Below are 23,631 nucleotides of genomic sequence, written 5' to 3'. Positions count from 1 at the left end.
ATTGCTCATCTGCTCTCAGGTGTTAAATGCCATGTGTATGGATCAAAGGATCTGCCTTGAGAAGGGCATTAAGTATAGATTGGTCTTCTCCTGCCTGAGAGGAAAAAGAGGAGATTGTTGGGCAACACTGACAAAAAATACATGCAGCAGAGGAGGGATGGAGGAAAGAGAGAGTTGTGGAGGTGTACTAAGCCCATGTCAGGCGGAAGCTGTCTGTGTGCGTCTCCCTCCATCTCTCACTCTATTATTCCTACCCATATTTTTTACTCTTTCAAATGCATTTACATGTGCTAAGGTATTTCCCCCGGGAGCGCGACTCCAATTCAGGGGGTAAGATAAGCCATCAAAGTCAGTGACAGAGAGGGCATATGGGTGACTCAATGACAGGCTGAGTAGAAGACAGTCAGGAGAGCTGTCATGACTTGCGTGCTCTCACACACACACAAATGCACACTGACACAAACAGTGCATTGTACAAGCCACGTCTCTGCTTCTCCATATAAAGACTGTACTCCTCAGAAAAGGAAGATATAAAGACGAAACCAGAGGTTATTGTGCGGCTCTGCTCCCAGCACATCAGCGCAAGCACATCCACTTATACAGTACATACGGTTTTGCACGTACAATGGCATTTTCTCCCCAACAACTGCTCTTGTTTAGTATGCGCTTCCTTTGGTCTTGAGGAGGAATGATCCTCACTCTAATGAACTAGGGCCTGCCACTTGAATGTAAAACAGGATTTAACCCGTCTTCAATGTCAGAGCCCCTCCCTGGGGCTGCTTCAGACAACACACACACTCGCAAATTCATGGAGACACACATACACACACAGACACACAAGCAAACCACCAATGTACACACACACACACACACACACACACATATGTACACACATGGTAATGCAGCCCCGCATATAATCTCTGATAAGTAAGATGCTATCCCTGTACTCGCCGTGCTTTTGTGTTCATTTCAGATGAATTTTTGTTGAATCACATGCCAGTGATGTCCTGCCTCACGCCGGGGTCGCTCTCACCTGCTCCACAGTGCCCTTCTTTTAATAAAGGATCAATATGATTGTGTTTTATTGTGTGTTTTTTATTGCAGTTTGTCAACTTCAGAGATACGCAAGATCACCCACGTACTTTGATGATGACATAAAACTACCTGCAGTGACACAACAAGACGTCTTTTATATTTAGTCTACCACTGATTTGTCCCTTGAGTTTGTTATTCTTGGCTGCGTGTTACTTGAATATGTTAATCTTATATATATATATATAGTAAAAGGTTGTTCATAAATGTCTGTTATACGTCTGACACAGTGATAACTAACAAATCTACTATGTGCAAATGTGTGAAACTAACTTGCTTACCTTATGATGTGTCCCACTTTATCTATATATTTAATTCATTATCTAATCACATATGAAACCTTAATTGACTATGTAAAAAATAAATTCACCCATTTCTTACATTCCTAAGTGCTTATGTGCAGCATAGAAGCAAGAAAGAAACGACAAAGCCTTGAGTTGTGCTCCTCTACTGGAATATTTTATTGTTATCGTCATCTGTATCACTGTTTTTCTCTTTACATTTGTTCATTTTATTTGATGAGCGGGCGGAGTATTCACAAAGATGGGAGGATAACGTTAGATTCACAGTGATGGGCAAGGGGGGAGGTTAGCTATTTAATTCAACCAAAAGAAACAAACAAACAAACAAAAACCATGCACACTTGTACAAGCAGATGCACACGCTCTCAATCTCACACACACACACACACGTTATACCATTAAACACCCGAGAGTATGTGCACTCACACATATTTGCATGTGACAGCTACGGTGTGGGTGTGTAGTGCACGTCGGATCTTCACAATTATAGATGTCTCTTCTGCTTTTTTTTCTGTCAGACATCAGAACGTTAGAGATTCCCACGTAAAGTGAGCCCTCGGATCAGACAGTCGACCGTAATCTCAATTTGGAAGCCAAAAAAAAAGCAACTCCCATATGGCGTATTTTGATCACATGACATAAGTTTGCAGAACTTTATTCCAAAGTGCTAAAAAGTTATCTGAGTGTGTGTGTGTGTATCATTAATAATTATCATATTATTGTCACAATTTTTTAATCGTGTTCATTTTGTTAAAAGGGGGTCACATTTCAGATATTAAATATTACAATTTGGAATGAAGATTTTGAATTTATTGGAGTATCTTTTAGACAATCAACAAATTGTGACTCACTTTATTTAAATGCACTGATTGTGTTTTTTTATTTTCATATAAAAAGTGTTTTTTTCAGTCCTGAGAGGAAATCCAATCAATCAGAGCGAAACAGAAATTTAAAGTGTTTTAAAATTTCCACTTTTTAATTTAAAACTTTATTTCAGGTTGACTGGATTGAACCGAAACCAATATCAGAATAATTCTGGTAATTTTTATTGACCTGCGACGGTCGTCTTTTAATGACCACATGCGGTCTGTTTATATATCTGCCTTTTTAAATGACCATTAATCCCCTCGACTGCACTGTGGTCAGGCTATGATATTAGTGACCACTCTTGCATGTTTTTTTTATTCTTTTTTTTTTTTTAAACAGGATCACGCAGTGAGTGCTAAGTGATGAAGTGCTTTGAGTTCACACCAGAACAAATTTCGGTAAGTGCTCAGAAAAAAACACAGAGGTTTAAATGATAACAAACACTTGTGTCCAGCACCATTTCCCCTCCTAAAAAAACATTTTCAGAAATATCCTTTTTAAAGAATAAAAAAAAAGGTATTTGGATAATATTGTACATCCAATAAAACAATGTTATTTAGTCTGTCTAGACACATTTTTTCACACCATCCTTCCATCTGGTGATAAAAAAAAACATGAATATGGCTTTCATACACAAACACAATCGCAGCATCATACAGAATATACTATAATTAATACTCAGTTAAACAAGTGACCTTTCTATAATCAAACAACAGAAATAACGTCCTGTCTGCATTGCATTTTCTTCCCTTATATATAATGGAATGTCTGGGACTTTATTGTTCATATTTTTGTCCCAACAGTGTGCTTTAAGTATGGCTGACGGATGAATACTTGATTTTTTTATTTATTATTATCATTTTGAATCTCAATACAAAAACACCAGAGGGCTTTCTCCATCAGATTTAAGGAAGAACCCTTTAATCAACCTCTCACCTGGATCTCAGTGCGAGAGGTGATTTGTATAATACTGCAATAATAAAAATTTATATTCCAAAGTCGCTTTCGTTCCTACAGACAAGTGTCCATCTGTTTCTACTGGCTTTAGGGTTAATTGGGTTAATTGGAGTGACAGTGAGGAGGATGTGAGCTGAGGGTCTTTATGGTTTTGTCTCTATATACAATATGGCTTCTCTGAGTGGAAGAGACACAGAAATCAACACAGTCATCGAGAGAAAGACACAGAGCAGAGTTCATTATTGTTGTAGAGACGGAAAGTCTTGAGGGACAACCAGTCAAAAGTTTCCACATCCCGTTTTCTCCGAGAGTCACTGTCACTTGTCCACAACAGACACAATAATTCCCGATGGCAGTGACTTGTCACATATTTTAAAATTGCAGTTATTCAACTCAGTGTCCAATTAGTAACGTCCTTAGAGGCTTAATGTCCTGCCACTTCTGTCTCTCCTGCCCTTTTCAATGTCTCTCTTTCTGGTCTGTCACTCTGCTCCGTCCTTCATTTTTATCTTCTCCTCTCACCTCCTCTCTTCTGAGTCTCAGTCCTCCTCGGAGCCTGCAGCCCCCCTCAGTCCATTCATACAGAAGGGCAGGCCGGAGGAGAAAGGGCTGTCAGACGGGGAGAAACCACTGAAGGGTGGCAAGCCGGCCAACCGCTGTAGGTGGGGGAAGAAGGTTGGCGGGGGTCCCTTGTGGTGGTCTGAGCGTAGCTGCAGGCCATCGCTGTGTCCTGCGCTGTGGTGGTGGGAGGGGGGCAGCTCAGGTGGAGCGTAGCGGATAGTGCTAGGAGCGTAGAGGCTCTGAGGGCCCTGCGGGCCGAGGGCAAGGGGGTGGAAGAGGACCCGCCCCGCTGCACCGCCTGCAGCCAGTCTCTGGAGTAGCTCAAAGTCAGGAGCACTACCTGCACCGCCACTGCTCCGACTGACTACCCCCGACACAACTCTGTCCTCGCGAGGCAGCGGGGAGGACACGGACATGGCGGGGGACAGCGCCGGGGACGGGGGAGTGAACAGCCCTTTTGGGGGGGCTTCACTGCTGGAAGAAGAGTCGGGGATCGGGGTGGTGGGGCTGTCGCCGTTGAGGCTGCTGGAGGGTGTGTGTGCATGTGAGGGTTGGGGCTGGGAGGTGTGTGTGTGAGAGGTGGAGGTCTGTGTGTGTGACCCCCAACGCCCCCCGGTGGTCAGGGCTTCATGTTCAGTCTTGATGCTGGGGCTGCCAGGCAGGGGAGACGGGGTCACTACGCTCTTGAGCTGCTGGATCACAGCCCGGCCGTTGTGCACCCTGCTCCCTCTCTCCCCTCTAGTGGGGGTGTCTCCTCCCCTATTCTGTTTACCTCCTCCCCCGCCGTCTTCCTGTTTCAATCTGTCACTGTCTCCCCCCTGGTCCCACTCTGTCTCTTCTTCCTCCTCCCCCTCGCTTTCGCTCGCCAGGTCAGAGGAGGCCGATACACTCTCTTCTGCGTGACGGAGCTCCTCCAGTCTGCGACGGGTTTCGGGAGGAGCGCCCTCGGGGTCGGACCTCAGCAGGCGCTTTCTCCTGTCCTCTGATTGGATGGTGGCTGCAGTGAATTTCTCTCTGCCTTTAGTGTCGGGGTCACTCTTCCCCACTGAGCTCTTCACTGGCTGCGAGCCTGAGGAGGAAGGGAGATTTTTTATGATAAGAAGAGGCACAGGCAGGTGTTTCTGTGTGTCAGTGGGCATCACGGGAAGGAAGTAATGTGTGTGTAGCGTCCTACCTCGGGCCTGTGGGGAGCTGTCGGTGGGGGATGAGCTAACTCGAAGTCGCTCTGCTCGTACATTCTCTGGTAGCTGCAGTAGATCCAGGGGAGTGTCGGGCATCTCTGTTCGACTGGATGGATGGATGGATGATGGATGTGAAAATGGAAAAGGAGAAAAGGTGGACGTATACACAAATGATCATCTACCACTTAAAAGCCACTTACAGCTTTCTAAAAAAAAAAAAACACACTAGTGCACTGCTGATTTGAGTGAATACTTAGAGATGGAAACAACATATAATCAGCCTAATAGCAACCTCCAATAGCCAAACTGCCTCAAACCCTTCTAACCTCCACCTAACACATCCACCCAATTCTCCAAACAACAGCCCTTATCACACATACACAAGCAGCGACACGCAAACAGACAGATAGGCAGACCCCGCCCTTCAAGACACACACACACACACACACACACACACACACACACACACACTGTGCCCCACTCAGCAGCCCACCTATACACAGTTAAGCTCAGACAAGGAGGAGGCTGTTGGAGAAGTTAATGAGCTCTTGTAATTACAGCACTAATTAACTAAAACACCATTCAGCCCCAAAATTCTGACATCCATTTGTTGTAATTATATAGCTTGAGTCCAATTAGCATTGAAATTCAGCCTACTCCTCTTGTTTTTGTCTGACTGCTCTGCCGCTGTGTTATGCACTGTGTTTGTGCATGTGCGTATGTGTGTGTATCCTCCAAGTGTAACTGCATCCGTGTCTGGGCGAATACGCGAGTGTGTGTATACAAGAGGGACATAAGGGAAAAGCATATTTTGTCGAGGTTGCTGCAGTCATTGTGTCTGCGGAGTAAATAAATACAGCCTTAAAGTAATGCTGCATTTAAAAGACAATTATAATAAAGTTAAACAGAAACAAAAAGCTGCGGAGTCTTTAATTTTCCTTGATCAGAGCCTTCCTATAAGGTCGTGTCTGCCCAATTCAGAGTAATGACATTAAATAGTGTGTGTGTAATGCTGCCTTGCTGTTTACAGACAGCTGAACAGGACTTTGCAAGAGTAATGACTTTTTTTTCAAGTTTTATAAATCATTTTAAATGCGACAAAAAAACAAATAAATAAAATTAAAAAAATGTAAAAATAAATAAAATAAATTGACTAAAAAAACTGACAAAAAATTGAAAGTGATTAATTAAGAAAGACTCCTTTATAGCAGCATGCACTGTGAAAGCTTGTCAATTAAAGTATCTCATTTAAATGATTAGAATCTGCTTTCTTTAATAGTCATTATAACTGGACAAATAGTCCAGTCAAGTAAATAAAAGCAGATTCACTAACTATAATCTAAATTGGGGGTAAAATATCTAAAATAATAATAATATTAATAATAAATCTAAAATGTATTTAAAATCAATAAAACATAAAATCACCTATTTTTTGTCATCCTATAATTTAAAATAGAATTTTGTTATCTTTAATATTTATAAGTCAAATAACTGATTATGTGCTTTGCTTTGATGTCACTATCTGCAGCAAGTATCCTCATATGTTGGAGAGAGTGAATCTCTTCCAATAATCCCTCTGTATTTCATCATCTATCCCTTCAAAGCATCTCTGTGCACAGTATGGCGCCTGCAAATATAAACTTGGTTCATATCAGCAGTCCTGGAACGCACACTGTGGCTGCACTGACCTCAGGACGTAGTTGACCCAAATGACGTTGCGTTCATGGGGCGCTTTGTGGTTGATGGAGACGGTGGCAGTGGACTGGATCCACAGGTAGCCTCCTCGTCTCTGGAGCCAGCGGTAGTAGCCGGTCACCACCTGGCCTTTCCTCAGCACTGGGTGGAGACGGAAAAAAAGAATGTATAACAGGACACGGGAGAGAAGACAGAGAAGGAGCCTGTTAGTGGTTTGGCAGTTCATGATGATGGCAGCAGAGGGCGCCTATCACAACAGGACAGAATGAGTTTTCAACAGGCTTCTCCCCCCAACTTCAGGCACTGTGTAGGATAACAGGGTGGGGATGAATTCCATACACTACATATGATGCGACTCACAGTCCTCATGGCTCTGCCGCAGGTTTTCCAGGTCTTCTACGTGGATGAAGTGGTAACAGGTGTGTCCCACCACCTCTGCTGGGGTCATATCCATATACTCTGAGATCCTGTAAAAACAACAAAAATTATTTGTGTGTATTCAACGTCCACACTATTAAATTTCAACATCTAGACACAATCCTCACCTGTTCTCACAATATGTGACCTGGAGGTCCATGTTGACGCGGAAGACAAACATTTGACTCTCCATGCGGACTTCATTAAGCGTGGTGGGCGGGAGGGTGTGTGCCAGCGCAACCAGACCCATCGGTCGACGCACTGAGCGAGCGGAGCCCGGCACAAGTGCAGGGCGGCAGCGGATTCGTCCTGTCACATGGATTACCTGTCAAAGACATCAGCATGTATTCCCTTCACACAAGACATTTTTAGAATCACAGGACAGCTACACAATCCAGGGTGTGGATAATAACAGTAACACACAGAGGAAATAAAACATTCATCAATATAAGTTTCACATAAACACAACACAAAGACAAATCTAAGCTAAAGAATGCAGCAGCTCTGGTATTACAGCAGTGAGTGCAGTAAAGCGTCTGTTATGTGCAGCGGTCCAGTGTGAAATAAGGTCACAACCATAAAACACACTGAAAACGACCACCTTGACAGTGCTATGAAACACTGGCCGTGCAAAACAAAATGACAAGGCTCTGCTTGTTATTTTACTGTCACCGAGAACAAGCGTGTAAATGGGAAAGAAAGCAAAATACAAGGTGTGTTTCCAAATTAGGAGGACTTATTTCCTCAGACATTTGTACCTTGTATCCAGACGACTTGACGTGCAGGCCTCTTTTGGTGAGTGTGGATTTCATGCGGATGAAGAAGCCGCGGTCGGGAGGATCATCAGCAGGAGAATGAGGACTAGACGGAGCTGTGGAGGATGAGAGAGGAAGAGGGTAAAATATAAAAATATATCCAACCTACAGGATCTCATATATTCAATTATTTTTGTTGTTTTTGTGATGCAAATGTAACGGATATAAATACAAATTGACAGTGTAATCAGTACCGGGTTCAGGGGTACCAGCCAGGGAGGAGGTGGACGCGGAGCTGGAGGCGCTCTCGGGACCCGTGTGGCAGCCGGCCTCGGCTCTTAGATGCGGCCTGATTCCCAGCCGCTCTGCCATCTCGACGTGGTCCGCTGGGTGGATGTAGTCAAACACGCTGCTGCCAGTCAGCTCCACCTGAAGGGAAACACATACGCTGATCAAAAAAAAAAGAAGCTTAGAGCGCAAATGCCTGCACATGAGCCCCCCCAACACACACACACACACAGAAAAAAATCAATATACGTTATGACAGGAAAATGAAAGCACTGCTCTGGGTTACAACTCAACAAGGAGTGTGGAGGTTGTAAGACATTCCCACACACACTCATGCACATACATTTAAGTCCAGTCTCAGAGGACCAAGCGACTACAGTATTACACAAATAAAACCAGGGGAGATAAAAATCAATTGTATTTGCTGATTAAAAACAGGTGAACTCCAAGTATCTCCAAAGGTCACATTACTATTCTTCTTATTCCCCGTGTCCCTCCCTGCTCCTTCATTCAGTTGCAGTCTATCCCTGCAGGCATAAAGAGCGACGCAACAGCTCATACAGCTCTATATGATCCTATCATCATAATGCATCATAGTCGCATCTCTAATCATTTAAAGGTAATAATGGCGCTGCTCTTGCATGGCATCCATAAAAGCAGCACAATCGGAGCAGGTGTGATTCCATCTGAAGCTGTATAAATGAGTGTGTGTGTGTGTGTGTGTGTGTGTGTGTGTGAGACAGAGAGAGACAGAGAGAGAGAGAGTATGCATGCTTCCACACATGCATGCAGCTCCTATTACATCTGTGAATGTGCGTGTGCGTCTGTGCATGTGTGTGCCAATATCATTCCATCTGATAAAGCCATGGCTGCAGCAGCCTCACACCCTTGTCTGTAGGACACAGCCATTTATTACCGGATTAGAGCCATTTACTGCAGGCTTTATGGGAGCTTCAGCAGGCCCTCAAGGACATCACAGCCGGGGGAAAGGAAGGAGCGGGAACGGGGGAAGGCGGGAGCGGAGGAATGAGGTGGACGATGAGTGAACGGAGAGGGGTAAAGATGGAGGAAACCCCGCCGAGTGAGGGAGGATAAGTGAAGGGATAGAGGTTCTTAGTCCCAGACATGCAGGGCTTAATCCCTTGAGGGATGTCCTGTGGGGGTTTTTTTGGACATTTGCCACCAAACATATAATTAAATACTAGATTTGATAGGCGCCATAAGTATTTATATTTCACTACATACTGAAATGTGCTACTGTCAGACTATATGTGCCTATTTTGATATTTGTTTCAGCCAAAATATAAAAAAGATTTATTTTTTTCTCCTTTATTTGATAGTAGCAGTGAAGAAAAGATGTTTTAAAGGCCTCATCAATTCAAATACTGGGCAGAGAAGGCATACTGTAAGTCTTTATACCAGTGTAAAGACACAGTGAATATTTAATCCCATCTCCCTGTGTTCACTGTTCAGTCATCTCTTGTTACATGCTTAATATGTGTTAAAGAAATACAAGAAATCTTCCTATAAAACCTAAAAATGTTATTGATTACTCTGGCGTTACGGAAATATATCAAGTCAAGTGTGATTTGAAGTGACTGTAACTAACCCCATCCATCACATAAAACTGCTTTAAGTGCCACATTGATAAAGACAGGCTCTGTTTTGAGCGATACAATCACATAGGCAGGATTTGATTTAAAGTTCCTTTTGTACCTATACCCTGCTCACATATTCTGTTTCACTTGTTACATTAGAAAAGATAAAGATGCTCTGATTTTGGTTTCACTGTTACTTTAAACCTGCAATAAGAGATTTTTTTGGGCATTTGTCGGCAGCAGAGACATGTAATGATCAACACCTTGTAAGTTGCAACTTGTTAGCAAACTGTTGCTTATTTAAACATCCAGCAGTTACGGAGCAACATCATTTTTTATTTGGAGTTGTGTCCCTGGCCACCTGGTGAATCTAAGGGCCCTGATACACCAAGCTGACAGTTGGGTGTTGGTTAATGTCCGGCTGTAGGTGAGCATTTGTTGCCAAAGTTTTTGTGGAATGTCCCGTACGGTTGGGCCTTGTCGCCCCTTGTCACCTTTTATTTTGGCCCAGCAGCACGTTGAATTAGCGTTGGAGACGGCAGAGCTAGTCGGTGAATGAAATCACTCTGATTGGCAGATCGGCTCAGTGGACGGGAAGAGAAATGGAAGTGAGGAAAGAGAACAAACAGCTAAAATAAAGAGGACGTGACATCAAAACAAATTTGCTATATCAAGTAAGACTATGTTTTTGGTCACTGAGCTCTTCAGCAGAAATGGTTTGTAATTATTTGTGCTATTGTTAGCTGGCGCACAGTAAATATCATTTGGTCTTTTTTTTTTTTAAGATATTTTTTGGGCTTTTTAGCCTTTAATGTATAGGACAGACAAGTGTGAAGGGGGGAGAGAGAGAGAGGGAGTGACATGCAGCAAAGGGCCACAGGCTGGAGTCGAACCCGGGCCGCTGCGGCAACAGCCTTGTACATGGGGCGCCTGCTCTATTCACTAAGCCACCGACGCCCCATCATTTGGTCTTTTAACATTGTGTTAACTTGCTAACTAGCGTCTAGAATTTGTCCTGTCCGACTTCCAGCTTCCCTTTTTGAATAACAAATAAAGACGACTGCTGCCTGCTGGTATGGAGAGTTATTCCCTCTCATGGAGGTGCAGAACGTATGTGCTAGTTGGCTGTTGGCTGTAGTCTTCAGTGTAACTTTCTGTCAGTGACACAGGCGACATGAGGCAACAGTCGGCCTTCGTCGCCACTAGTTCTTCAGCCTTGGTTTAGTGTGTCTGAGCCTTTAGTCGCTGGGTTGTTGGAGCTTTGTCCTTGAAAATGACGGCATAAAAGTGATGAGAGTAAACCAAAACAGTAAAGTTGTGGTCGGACAGCTAAACGACAACCAACTGACTACAAATCTTTATAATGCAGAGAGGAGCTGCAGATTTGAGTGATAATTCTCTGTAGGTTCATCACTACGAGCGACTCTTTTTTTTTTTGATTATGATAAAAGATTTTTGACCAAAGCTGCTTTAAGTTGCATTAAGGTGCTTTGGCAGTTATTAACAGATAGCATCAATAATCAAAGCTAATCATAAGGAAAAAGGGCAAAATCAGAGCTATGACTCTTGAGAAAAAGTGCATTTGCAAATTATTTTCTTATTTAAATACACATGTATTGATCCATAATGTTAAAGGGCATAAAAATAAAAATCCTGTGTGTTAAGGAGGTGACGTAGAAAGCTTAACACCCTAAATCTTCAGGATAAGTGGCTTTTTTTTCTTTTTCTGATCCCTCTTCTCTTCATTATGCAGATACCATAACGTCAGCAGTGTAATTACTAGGTGCTGGATTTTTCTGCCGCATTCCTTTTGATTCTGACATCAAAACTGACTCGTTCATTAATGTTTAAAAATTAAGATTTTGCATCTATGCATTAAGAGGCTGGGTATTTGACGAGTAGACGGACTGGGGTTGGTTTGTAAAACTCTGGATGAACACTGCTTTAGGCATCTTTTATTAGTGATTATATTAAGATATGTCTGTCTCTCTGTCTGTCCGTCTATCTGCAGTCAGGGCTTCTGTGTTTTATGAAAAGCGATTCCTCTGCAAAGGGAATTCTTGTCGTTTTTTAAACAAGTACTAAATTTACCTCCGCTCAGAACACTGGACCAGCCATCTGAAAGAGACACAATCCCCTGGCCCTGTGGTATTGGAAAACAAGGTAGAGAGACAAACAGGTCCTTATGGGCTTTATCGGGCTTAAGACCTATCCGAATAATATCACTCCATCACAGACAGGAGGGAGGGATTGAAAAAAGATCAGACAGAAATGAGAAGATGAGAAAGAGACGGAGCGATTGAGAGGATGAGTCAGGCTCAGACATAAAAACAGGTATAGAATGTGGCGCGAAGGGAAGACGTGAGGAGAGACCGAGATCATTCAAATCTCCCTGAGTGTGTGTGTGTGTGTGTGTTTGTGCGTATGCAAGCACACGGCGCGCCTCTGTTTCTCTGTGTATGTGACTAGACTGTCTGTTTTTGTGTCTCCACGCGTCATTGTGTGTCATTGTTTGTGTGAGTAGTTGTCTGTCAGTGCACCTGCGTGAACCTGTGTGTGTGTGTGTGTGTGTGTGTGTATGCGTGTGTGTGTGCGCGCGTGTGTGTGCGCAGACATGTACGTGCATGTATGTATGGCGGTGTGGTGGGGATGAGGGGGGAGGAGGAGGGCAGCAAGCAGGGGAAGGAGAGACATGATATAAATAATAGCAGGGGGCTTTAATATGTATGAGGCATCCGGGCAGTGGTCCACAACACACTCTCAGCCCTCAGCCCTCACTGACTGATGGGAGAGGAGAGAGGGAGGGAGGGGGAGAGGGGGGGAGGGGGAGCGGGGGCTGCATACTAACCATTCCCAGATCAATTCTCTCCTCCCTTAATCCACCATCCTTCCTCCCTTCTCTTTACCCCATTTATCCCTTTTCTTTCTCCTCCCAGCCCCTTCTCCTTACTTCTCCATCCCTTCCACCTCTCCTCCCTCCAATTCTTCATCTTCTCCAGCCTTTGTCTCCCCTTCCTCTACTCCATCAATCCTTCTCTTTCCTCGTCTACTTCCTCCTCACCCCCCTCCCCTCATCTGCTTTGTGGCATTCCCAGGTTTATCCCCGTGCTTCCGGCCCAGAGACCCAGTGAGAAGAAAAATGATACCTGCAGGCACCAGGGGAGTGGGCGGCGGGCTGTGCCCTTGGTCAAGGTGCTTGACCTGGGCTAAGCCAGCTAAGCAACCCCCCTGTCAGGGGAGAAGCCCAGGGTGTAAGCTAGGGCAGAGGGGTCAGACAGGGGGGACAGGAGACGGCAGGGCAGGGGCGGTCTACAGGGGCGACATGCCCTCTAAAACAAACCACCAGTTACACTTTTCCACTCAGAACATCGTTTGTTTGTCTGTCCTTCCTCTCTCCCCTGTGTCCGCCTCCACTCGCCAACAAAGTATATCGAAGTGTTTTTGTCCTCTCCCTCCCTCCCACCTCTCCTCTCACTCCTCTTGTATCTTTCTCTTTCTCGTCGCATGTGTCCATAAACACACTATATACCCCCCCGACGTAGCCCCCTAACTCATCCCAAGTCCTAACTCTATCTGCCCTTTCTGGCTGTCTCTCTTTCTCATCATAAACCCCCTCCATCCCCGCCTGCTCTCATCTTTTCAGGAAGGTAAACGTGGCGTTGTATGTTCAAGGTTTTGAACGTAATCTTCGATCATAAATAATTTCATTAGAATGCTGATGGCTCGGGCCCTGTTTGAGTAGATGTGATGGGTTAGGCCATCTGCTCAGCTGATAAGAACAGCTCTGTTTTATTAGCATCTCCACCAAAGCCTCGGCTGTCTTGTTTACCTAGGCAATCCCAAGGCGAATTTCATTCCTACTGCACATTTAAACTCTATTTACACACTCAGACTCTCTCTCTTCTCTTTACCACTGTCTCTCATTCGCTCCCCTATTCCACTCCTTTGTTTTCTTTCTCGCACGTAATTGTCTGTCTGGTTCTCTATGTTTCTCTCTGTCTCTCTCTATCTTCCTTTTTGCTCTGTCTCCAGGCCTCCACCACTTTATCTTCCTTATGTATTTGTCTTTGCAAAGACAGGGCCCAATAAACTCAGGTGCCAACAACTCTTGTCCTGGCCTCTCCATCCAAACAGGATCGGATTTTTTCAAAGCTGTCATACAAATGCAATACTCACATGCCCCTGTGTACATGAAAGAGTTATTATCCTCTCCTTACTGGCTGTGAAGAGATCTCCTCCTAATGTGGCTTGTTTTAAGAAGGAGCCTATACATGTAGCTCCTCAAAAATGTAACTGCACGTCAGAGCGATGGCGACTACAAATATACCACATGGAGTTTTCAGAAACTGCTTGTGTTTTCTCCTACAAGTTTCTTATACCCCTGGAGAATGTTGATAGTGGATAAAACATTAAAGAGTAACTTACCACCCCCTGAAAGTCTTATTTTTCTCTGACTGCCTATGTTTAACTTTTCACCTTCCTGTCGTGCTGCACAGGTGTACTCCAGGTTCTCACTGTCGGGTGTGGCTATGACAAGGCACATCTCTGACCACACCCAATGACAGTGGGTTATCTCTGAAAAAAACCCAACTTGTTTGGAAAAGTAACTTAAAGCATACAATGAAATTATTACCACTGGTAGTGGGTGTGGTCAGAGATTAAACAGGATTGAAACATTCAACTCATAAAGGACAGCAAAATATTTTCAGCATTAGTTACTCTGTCAGGAATTTGAGGAAAGGAATCTCCAATGCAAACTCGCACTCAGCGATTTCTGCTCTGCATCATAGTGAATGAAACAATGTAAAAATGGGGATTACAAGTAGGAGCACTTGCAAGAGTCTCCTCTTCAGTAATGACGAAATGCAAACCTTCCATGCAACACAGTTAAGCCCAGGTCAGACCAAGGATTCACGACGAGACGATTTGAAACAGGCAGCTACTTGCAATGCGCCGGTTTACACCGATGCACCTAGATGAGACTCTGTATCATCTTTATGTAATAAATCTCTGTGATTCCAGTCAGCTTCTCATGCTTATTTTGTGGCTGAATATAATTTGTAGTGTCTTAAAATATGAATGAGGATAGTGATAGTGAGATACTGGCTACCGCTGCATTTGTAGTAGTGATGAAACAGCGAAAAACATAACATGAGTATCAGATGGACTGTATTCATAATAAATATGCCACAATAATTAGGGCCAATTAATCAGTCAATGAGAATGAGAAAAGCACAGCAAGCAGCAGCAGCGACCCACCGTCCAATGCGGGCACACGCAGGGAAACAGAGGGCTCGGTGGGTAACATGCTGTCTGCGTCTTCTGACTTTACTACAAGCCGATTGGTTGTTGAAACAGGTGCCATGTCTTATGTTTGAAAACAAGCCGGCAGTGATTTGATCAGGTGAGTTGCAGGTGACACCATCAGCCGGCTTGAGTGAACTGACCAGTTCACATTGCTGCAACTTTTCTTAGCAATGTTCTAAAATGTCTTCGTCTAATCGCAAATCATTGGTCTGAACTGAGGTTTACAGTGGGAAATATAATTGAAGGACAATAAGGCGTGTACAGTACATCAATCTGGTTTTGCAAGGGTGACATTAACAGCTGAAATTCAACATTGAACTATCAATTAAAATACAAGACAAAAAGTAAATGTTTAAAAAAGGACTCTGAGGTTCAGCTGCTAGTAAGACAAGGCTTTAGCAGTCTGGGTTAGACAAATCCAGCCCGTTCTCATTCCCAGGGCGTCAAATACAGCTTGGTCAGTGAGTCAGTTGACTCCAATGCATAAGGCAACCTTTAGCATCTGTTTGAGATTTACCAGGCTTTCAACTAACTCCAGTGTAAACCCATCCACAGCAATGACATAGATAAAGACATAGAAAGTCCAAGTAGGCTGGGAGTGTTGGGTGGAGGATGGGTCAAACAAACACAAGGCTTTCCCCCAGGTCCTGTGTGAGAAGTTGAGGTTTTCTTTAAACCTGTAGTTCCCAACTGATCTTGGCACGAGGTCCAGTTTTCTCCATAGTTATCAGTTCAAGGTCAACACAGTTTAATACATACAGCTTCATACTTGCATTTGGCCATGTCATTGAGCTAGTTTGTTGTCTCTGTCAAGTAGCTGTCCGTTAGTCACCCACTCTACAGCAGGAAACAGCACTGAAAAAAAGTAGCTGTGTGCCGGAAATTCTCTTCGCTAAAAAATAAAGAATGTTTTTTACAAACTAGACATGTTTGCGAGTCACTTGTGATCCATTCAGAATGGACCAGAGAACCACCAGTTGGGAACCGCTGCTTTAAACTACATTAAGTAGACAATGTGACACATGGGTTATGTGATGTAATCGTAACTTACTTAAGAAACATGACAAACATTCATTCATTTCTGTAACTAACTGCTTATCCTGTCAGGGGCTGGAGCCTATCCCAGCTGACACTGGGCGAGAGGCGGGGTACACCCTGGACAGGTCGCCAGACTATCACAGGGCTGACCAACAGACTTATTTTAACCCAAACCAGGATCTTTTTTCTAAACCTAACCTAGCAGTTTTGTTGCCTAAACCTAAAATAGCTTTGGTGATGAAACCTGTTTTTTCTTGTCATTTATTTTGAAAAGACCAAGTGGAAATTGACACGCTGTCCCTGAGTGTCCAAAACTGATGCTAGAGGGATACCTAGAGCGTCATAGTTTGAAGCATAGGGCCACTGATCAAACTGCATATTCGAGCTGGGAGTGAGAACATGTTGACCAAATTGAGTGTGTATTCACTGGGTCCTTACTGTCACATAATATCTGTGTGGTGTCCTGGAGACAAAACTACATGAGGCCAGCACAAAGCATCCCTCTGCCATGGCTCGGCAGGGAAGCACTGCCCATGTGGTATTCGTACATTACAGTCATCACTAAAATGACTGTAACTTTGGCAGATACCCACTTGCATTTCTACAGAGTGAGGACTGTGGATTTTGCCTCGCAGCCAGTATAGACAGGGGAAATGATAACAGTGACCAATGACTCTTTCAATGTACATACAGCATGTGAGTATTGTGCAAAGATAGAGTGGAAAAAACCTCAACTTATCCTTTAATGTCGCCAAGGGCAGACACTCAATCAGAGCGAATTTCCACACTTATAAAAACACTCAGTGACTTCTGTTATTGTAGCACTAACTTCCCTCGTTCTCTCTCTCTCTCTCATGCTGTACCGATTCTCCTTACTTCCAAACATCTCTCTCTTATCACACCTCTCCTCCTTTCCTCCCCCTCTCTTTCTCTCTCCGGCTGTCTCTATCTATCTTCCCATCCCCCTTGGTGTTTTTCCCCCTCCCTACAATCAATGTGGCTTTTAAGATGCCTATCGATTTGTTCCCCTAGACAGGCCCAGCGCGCTGGGGCGACACTTTGATTGCTGGGCCAGTAATTACTGTTATTATTTATGCATCTGGGCAAAATGGCAGGACTTAACATTCACAGTACAAGAGGCCACAGGCAATCAACAGAGGTGAGCACCTGGAGAGGGAGAGAGGGTGGCGGAGAGACGTAGAGAGAGAGCGGCATTGCCCCCGTGAGAGTTGCACTCCAGAGATGAGCGCAAAGAGTGCAGTCAAAGATATTCACACTCACACACAAACACACACACACACTCCTGGGAGGGGATATGAAAGCGTAAGCAGAAGATAGGCACATGTGTGCAAATGCACTTGTGTACAAAGGATTATTCTAGCGTGTGTGTGTGTGTGTGTGTGTGTGTGTGTGTGTGTGTGTGTGTGTGTGTGCAATGAGGTCGTCTTACCTGTGAGAGTCCCAGGTAGATAGAAACTGTCTCTGAGATGTAGAGGAAACGTCCCTCCTGACTGACCACGAACACAAAGCCATCCAGAGACTGTGCACATAAAAAAAACACACACACACATCACACACACCGACACACACATAACAGCAAACAGAAACAACAAGACAGACAAATTAGAGCAATTAGTGTGTATCGAACAAATTACAATGAGCTAGAGAACAAACAACCCGTCACCCTGTGGCCTCTTCTCTCAATTCACAAGCACAGGCGCTCACACACACAAACACACGCAAACACACACACGCATGAATGTGAACAGACATGAAACGAGTCCCATAGATGCAAGCTGCAGCTACACACAACAGCTGTCAACAAGGCCTGCATAACTAAACACACAGAAAGCAGCACTGAGACAAAAATGCCACATGTGTGCGCAAACACACTGACACACACACAAAGTCAGACATTTAGACAAGCACACACACAAACTCACACAAAAAAACAGAGCAAAGAGACACGAGAAACTGAGCTTATAGACCAGAGCTGTTTCAATCAACTGTAATAAACTCAGAACCAGAGCTTCATCCTGTGTCTCCGGCCACACACACACACACACACACACACACACACGTAAACACCCGCCCAGACACCGGTTCGGACACAGACACAGATAGAACCAGAGTCATTACAGCCTGCAGTGATTCTAATGAGAAGTGAAAGGTATACAGCCAGGCCATTAGAGAGGACTGCTTCAGAGAATAATATTAATCGTCATAACAAGCATCCAGGAGTGAGCCCCTCACACACACACACACACACACACACACACACACACACACACACAGACCAGGGCCACTTTGCTCTAGAAGAATGATTGCTATTTTGGCGGCCCAGTGCTTAAAGTGGCAGTGGTAATTTATGCAACTGACACATCCAGTATGCAAATGTGTGGCCGGGGTGTGGGGCGTCGTGTGTCGCGGCGAGGAGAAACCAGCCGCCTGAATGTCGGAGAACTAAAGTGCAATTATCAGGCTATTACGGCGGGAGGACGGCTGGGAGGAAAGAATCATACAGTTTTTCTGGAGCGTTAATTTGATTTCTATCAGCGCCGTTCCCTAAGCCTCCCTTCCTCTTTAAAATGCCAGAGGAGAGCAGACATATGTAACGTTTCTTTGTTTTACCGCAACCTTCTCACTTCTAAATTCTCAGCGTCTATTCTTTTCCCCCCCTCTCTACCTGTTCCCACTCCTACCTGTTTCCTACTTGGCAAATATATTTGTTTAGCACCTCTCAGCAACTATGCAATTCAAAGTGCTTTACATAAGACATAAGGCATTAAGATCCTTCAAGTTTTTCTATATCCCTCTCTGCTTTGGTTGCAGTCCCAACCATCTTTCCTCCCTCAGCTTCCTCTCGGTCTAAACCACAACCTGCAGTGTTACCTTCTTCACACCAGCTCTGATTCTTTGTCTCTACATCCTGCATTTCGTCATCCCTGCAGCCCTCCTGCCCCAGAATCCCCCTCAGGCTCCATTCATCTGTCAGTGCTCAGGGAGGCATTCTTTGGCAGCCAATGATATCGTCCGAGCATCTGAAGTATATGAAATGTGTGGGTGTCTATGTGTGTGAATGGGAGAGGAGGGTGTGTCTGCAGACCTGGAGACTGCAGATTCAGACCTGCAGATCTGGACCCGCAGTTCTAGACCCCTTGTATTTCGCGACAGCGCCCTCTATTTCATTGGAAGCCAACATACTATTACAACTATTGAATATGGCCAACGACGATCCGAGTGTGAGTATTGAATGTGAATCATATTATTTGTTTAAACTATTTTGTTGACTTGAATTAGAGAGCGAACTTCATGTTTTACAGTGATACGTTTAAAATGATATGACTGTCTTTACCACGATAGTCTGAAAGGCACGTCAAATATGGGTTAAAGTAGTAGGTAATAGTTTAGCTTGTTAGCAATGAACTGTTTGACCTGCACATTTTGTTTCATGAAACCGAAGCACGATGACGAATAATTTTAGCATGTGCTTTAAATTAAACATGAATAAATGATTAAAGCAATGAAGTGGATGATATGAGAAAAACGTGTATAGGCTTACGTTTTCATACAAGCATGAAACTGTTTACATATTGGCAATTAGTGTACTTTATGCTAAAAGTTAATTTTGTATTCATGTTTATCATGTAATACACCTACACACGTTTTTCCTTTATTATTCATAATATTATATATCACGTGTTTATATCACTACATTGATATTACTCTATAGCATATATTTAGAGATGAGATTTTGTGGATAGAAATTAAGCTCATCCAGCGCAGATGATCAGAAATGTATTTTTGTCTATTATTAGGTTTTGGCCTTGTTTATGTGTGTAAAACGGTTGAAAAATCTTAACTTTGAATAATTAGGGACTCTCTTTTTAAGGTGCACATAACAATCCAGAAAGGGGAAACCACAGTGAAGTGGAGGAGTTTTGTGGAGGATCGAAAGGCAGATGAGGAAGGAAGGGGCACTATTGTTAATATGTCGATATAATAATGTATTTGCTGTGCTCCAGAATCTTCAGTATTTCAGTGTAGAGTGTGATAGGCATTTAATTTTTTTTAAGTGTTTCTGTTTTCAATTTTGTGATATGTTTGATTTCTTTTTTTTTCTCTGCAGATCTCCCTGATGTGTGATGTAACCACTGCACACAATAAAACATTTCAAACCATTTCAGTATTTCACAGCCTTTGTTTCAAATTCCCACAACAAAAGTGAGTACTGGACACCCAAGACCAGACATTTCCTATTATATGTTGTAGCGGGTTTGATCAATGCAGTGCAAGTTTTTGGCGTGCTAGTCAGAGCAGTCTGATGAATATTAAGAAATAGTTGGATCAAACCATACAGAACAACCAGCAAACAATAATGATGCAGAACAGCACCCAGGCATAAATCAACAATTAAATCTTGGTATTTTTATTCTGGTGTAATAAAATTTTAAAATTGTAAATTGTAATAAAGCATTAAAAGTCCAACTTCTTTCAAACAGTGGTGTTTGGGTGAGATGCTGATTTAGTTGCAGTTATACAGCCGTCCAGTAGGGGACGAAAAACAAGGGGTCTAGAACTGCGGGTCCAGAACTGCGGGTCTGAATCTGCAGTCTCCGGGTCTGCAGAGACATACTATTGGGAAAGTGTGCGATTGGAGTTTGAAGAAGATTTGAGGTGTACACGCAAGCACTGACACACTGTGGCACAATGCACTCACTTATGAGACAAATGTGCTCGGAAATCCTGGATCAGACTGACTTGTGGTTCATTCCTAAAAGCAAAAGTTTCCCTACATAAACATTAAAGCACAACTGTCCAAAGGAAGCCTTATATATATTTTAAACTTTTCAGATAAATGGAGAAATTAAAAAATTAAAATTTACCTACTTCTCATACTAAATAAAACTCCCTGGACTACCTAAAAATTTAACGTTAAAAACGGGCAGTTTGACATTTTTGGAGACAGGATAGTGTTTAATCACTACAGTGAAAACATCTAAAATACATAATGTAAACATATGAAGTTGCATAATAATTATCACAGAAGAAGAAGGAGGAGGAAAGTGTAGGTGCTGTGGTTGTTACCTGCAGGAGGTGCGCCCCTAGGTGCTGCTCAAACATGTCAGTGGCCAGGGAATGAGATGATCGTCTTACTGCGGAGAGAAAGTAGACAAACACACATGAGACACTCAGTACGTTTACATGCACGCAGTAGTCGAGCTAAGCTCATAGCTCAGTTAATCAGTCAAGTCGGACTTCTCGTCTTGTCTGAGTATACATGCAGAAGAGAAAATCGCATTTCTGACCAAGTACGTCGGAGTCCGCCTCGATGGGCGGCGCTGTGTCCTTTTTAATACAGTGCGTATTGAACTAGTTCCGGTTCTTGTTCAGAAACTTTTTTTTTAATAAATCCGTGTTTCATGTTTTCATACCATCCATAAACTTCAAAATGTTTAGCTCCTTTAGCTGTCGAAGCATTAATGTAGTTTCCTCATCTGTCCAGAAGTGCGTCTTCTGCTTCTCGGTCACCATGGTGTTTGTTTGTTTGTTTTTCTGGGAGTTACTGCACTGCTGCTACGCCATCTCCTTCTTCATCAAAAGCCCACAAAAGAAAAAGTGGTGAATGCGCAGAACGCCGAGTCCGACTCGAGTCGGACTAAGTGGATACATGCAGCAATAGTTTGATTTTCAATCAAATTATCTAGGTGTGTTAGTTGAGCTACGGATAGTCCAATTTCAGTTGGACTAAGCTCTTTACATGCATTTAAAAGTCTGGTTTCAGTCGGACGAAGCCAATAATTTGATTTTCTCAATCTGCATGTAAACGTACTGACTGACAGACATCAACATTTACTTGATACTATAAGTTTATTCAAAAGCTTTGAGAGCGATAATGAAATCTGCGGTGATCCTGAACACCCAGATTCCAGTTTTAGTTTGCCATGTCAACTACAGATTTGACATGGTATCTGTCCATCTACCACATACTGCACTGCAGAGACAAGATATATAAATGACATAATTTTTGCTACACTGTAAAATAAGGTATTTAAAAGGAGGTTTTTGAGGGGTTTAAGGAGCCTCAACTGCAGTGTCCTCAGATTGAGTCCCACTGTGGAGTTTTGTTGCATGTTGTTTCCCATTTCTCTCCACTGATTGTTGTCTCTCTACTAATACTCAAATAAACACTTAAAGTCTTGCTGAATTTGTTTGCATCTGTCAATTTAGAAGACCGAAGGTGCAAGAAAAAATTTAGGAAGGAAAGAGGCGTGGGGCCTGTTTTCTTACAAACTTTTATCCAGCTCACTTTTCTGGATAACTACAAAAGGTGAAAAACTCCAAGAGAAGCTGTGTCCTGTAACTCTGTGGAAACTTGTAGGGATCATGATATTAATAAACTTAGCCACTTTCAGATTGGGTTAATAAAGCTGTGAAATATTAGGATTTACAGTAACTATCTGTAAATACGTCTGGGGCTGGTGATAATGCTGCATTTCTGTGATGTCTTTAAATCTGCACTGAAAATGAAAAGCTAAACTCGAACAAATCATGTCTGATAAACAGAAGAATCGACCGAGACGGTTGCATGTCTAAAAAAACTGAGCATACGGAGGGGATGCTATGTGACGCACACTACTCAATTGCTGCCAGACACGCAAACAAACACACACATGCACACACACTCATGGTGTCTGCATCGCCACTCTTAATGCATCCCAAACACAAGCTATCAGAGCTGCTTCAGTGCCAAAGTGGTGCTGTTTACCAAGGCAATTACAATACAAATAGAGTTGGAGGTGGTTAGGTAGGGGAGGGGGGTGAAGATAGGTACGAGAGGAGCAGAGAGGGTACGGCAGGGAAAATGAGAAAACACTAAGGAAGGCGAGAGTGATCACTTTCTCCCAAGCAAAGCCGGGCACGAGGGGCTGCAGTGACGTGGAAGATTAATTTAGCAATCAGCCGTATTTACTGTTTTATGTCAAAAAGAGTATGTGATGGTGTGTGTGTGCACCTGCGAGTGTGTGATTGCAAAAGTGGCGACCATACGTGAGAAGTAATCTCACTCCAACAAGGCAGCTTTTGAACACAATGTTCCTTATCCGGCAGAGACAAACTATGTATGTGTGCACGCGAAATGTGTGTGTACAAGAGCATATGAATGTGCGCATGTGTGTGCAACTTTAAGGATCATCGGATATCTGTGTGTGTGCGTGTGTGCGTGTGTGTGTGTGTGTGTGTGTTGCTGCAAGGCTGAGGGAAATCAATACACGTTATGACAGGAAAATGAAAGCGCTGCTCTGGGTTACAACTGAACACAGAGGGAGGGTCGGAACACACACAAACACACACACACCTACACACACACACATACAATCACACTATATCGCCCAGCTGCCTGCTTGTGATGTGGGTTCGGTGAATAGAGGAGGGAGGCATTCCATTAGAGCTATAGACACACACACACACACACACACACACACACACACACACACACAGCAATGAATTCTCATGCACAGACTACACAGCGGCAACATGCCCTCCGATTAAACAACACAAATACCCGTGCGCA

The 23,631-nt window shown here is 43.5% G+C and overlaps 1 protein-coding gene across 3 annotated transcripts in view; it reads right to left on the bottom strand.

Moving 5' to 3' along the window:
- Nucleotides 1–1,529: 1,529 nt before the first annotated feature.
- Nucleotides 1,530–23,631, bottom strand: part of npas1 (neuronal PAS domain protein 1) — an 83,056-nt gene continuing 60,954 nt past the window's right edge. For all 3 annotated transcript variants that reach the window (XM_033631848.2, XM_033631845.2, XM_033631847.2), the window contains 9 exons: nucleotides 21,147–21,214; nucleotides 17,509–17,598; nucleotides 8,082–8,256; nucleotides 7,831–7,943; nucleotides 7,201–7,397; nucleotides 7,016–7,122; nucleotides 6,649–6,796; nucleotides 4,954–5,066; nucleotides 1,530–4,848 (listed from right to left, as the gene is read on the bottom strand). In XM_033631848.2, the coding sequence (XP_033487739.1) occupies nucleotides 3,758–4,848; nucleotides 4,954–5,066; nucleotides 6,649–6,796; nucleotides 7,016–7,122; nucleotides 7,201–7,397; nucleotides 7,831–7,943; nucleotides 8,082–8,256; nucleotides 17,509–17,598; nucleotides 21,147–21,214 (2,102 nt within the window). In that variant the 3' untranslated portion in view covers nucleotides 1,530–3,757. The remainder of the gene's footprint in view (nucleotides 4,849–4,953; nucleotides 5,067–6,648; nucleotides 6,797–7,015; nucleotides 7,123–7,200; nucleotides 7,398–7,830; nucleotides 7,944–8,081; nucleotides 8,257–17,508; nucleotides 17,599–21,146; nucleotides 21,215–23,631) is intronic.

Source organism: Epinephelus lanceolatus, chromosome 4, assembly GCF_041903045.1.
Source record: "Epinephelus lanceolatus isolate andai-2023 chromosome 4, ASM4190304v1, whole genome shotgun sequence".
NCBI classification, from domain to species: domain Eukaryota; kingdom Metazoa; phylum Chordata; class Actinopteri; order Perciformes; family Serranidae; genus Epinephelus; species Epinephelus lanceolatus.
This window is presented reverse-complemented; position numbering and strand designations above follow the sequence as displayed.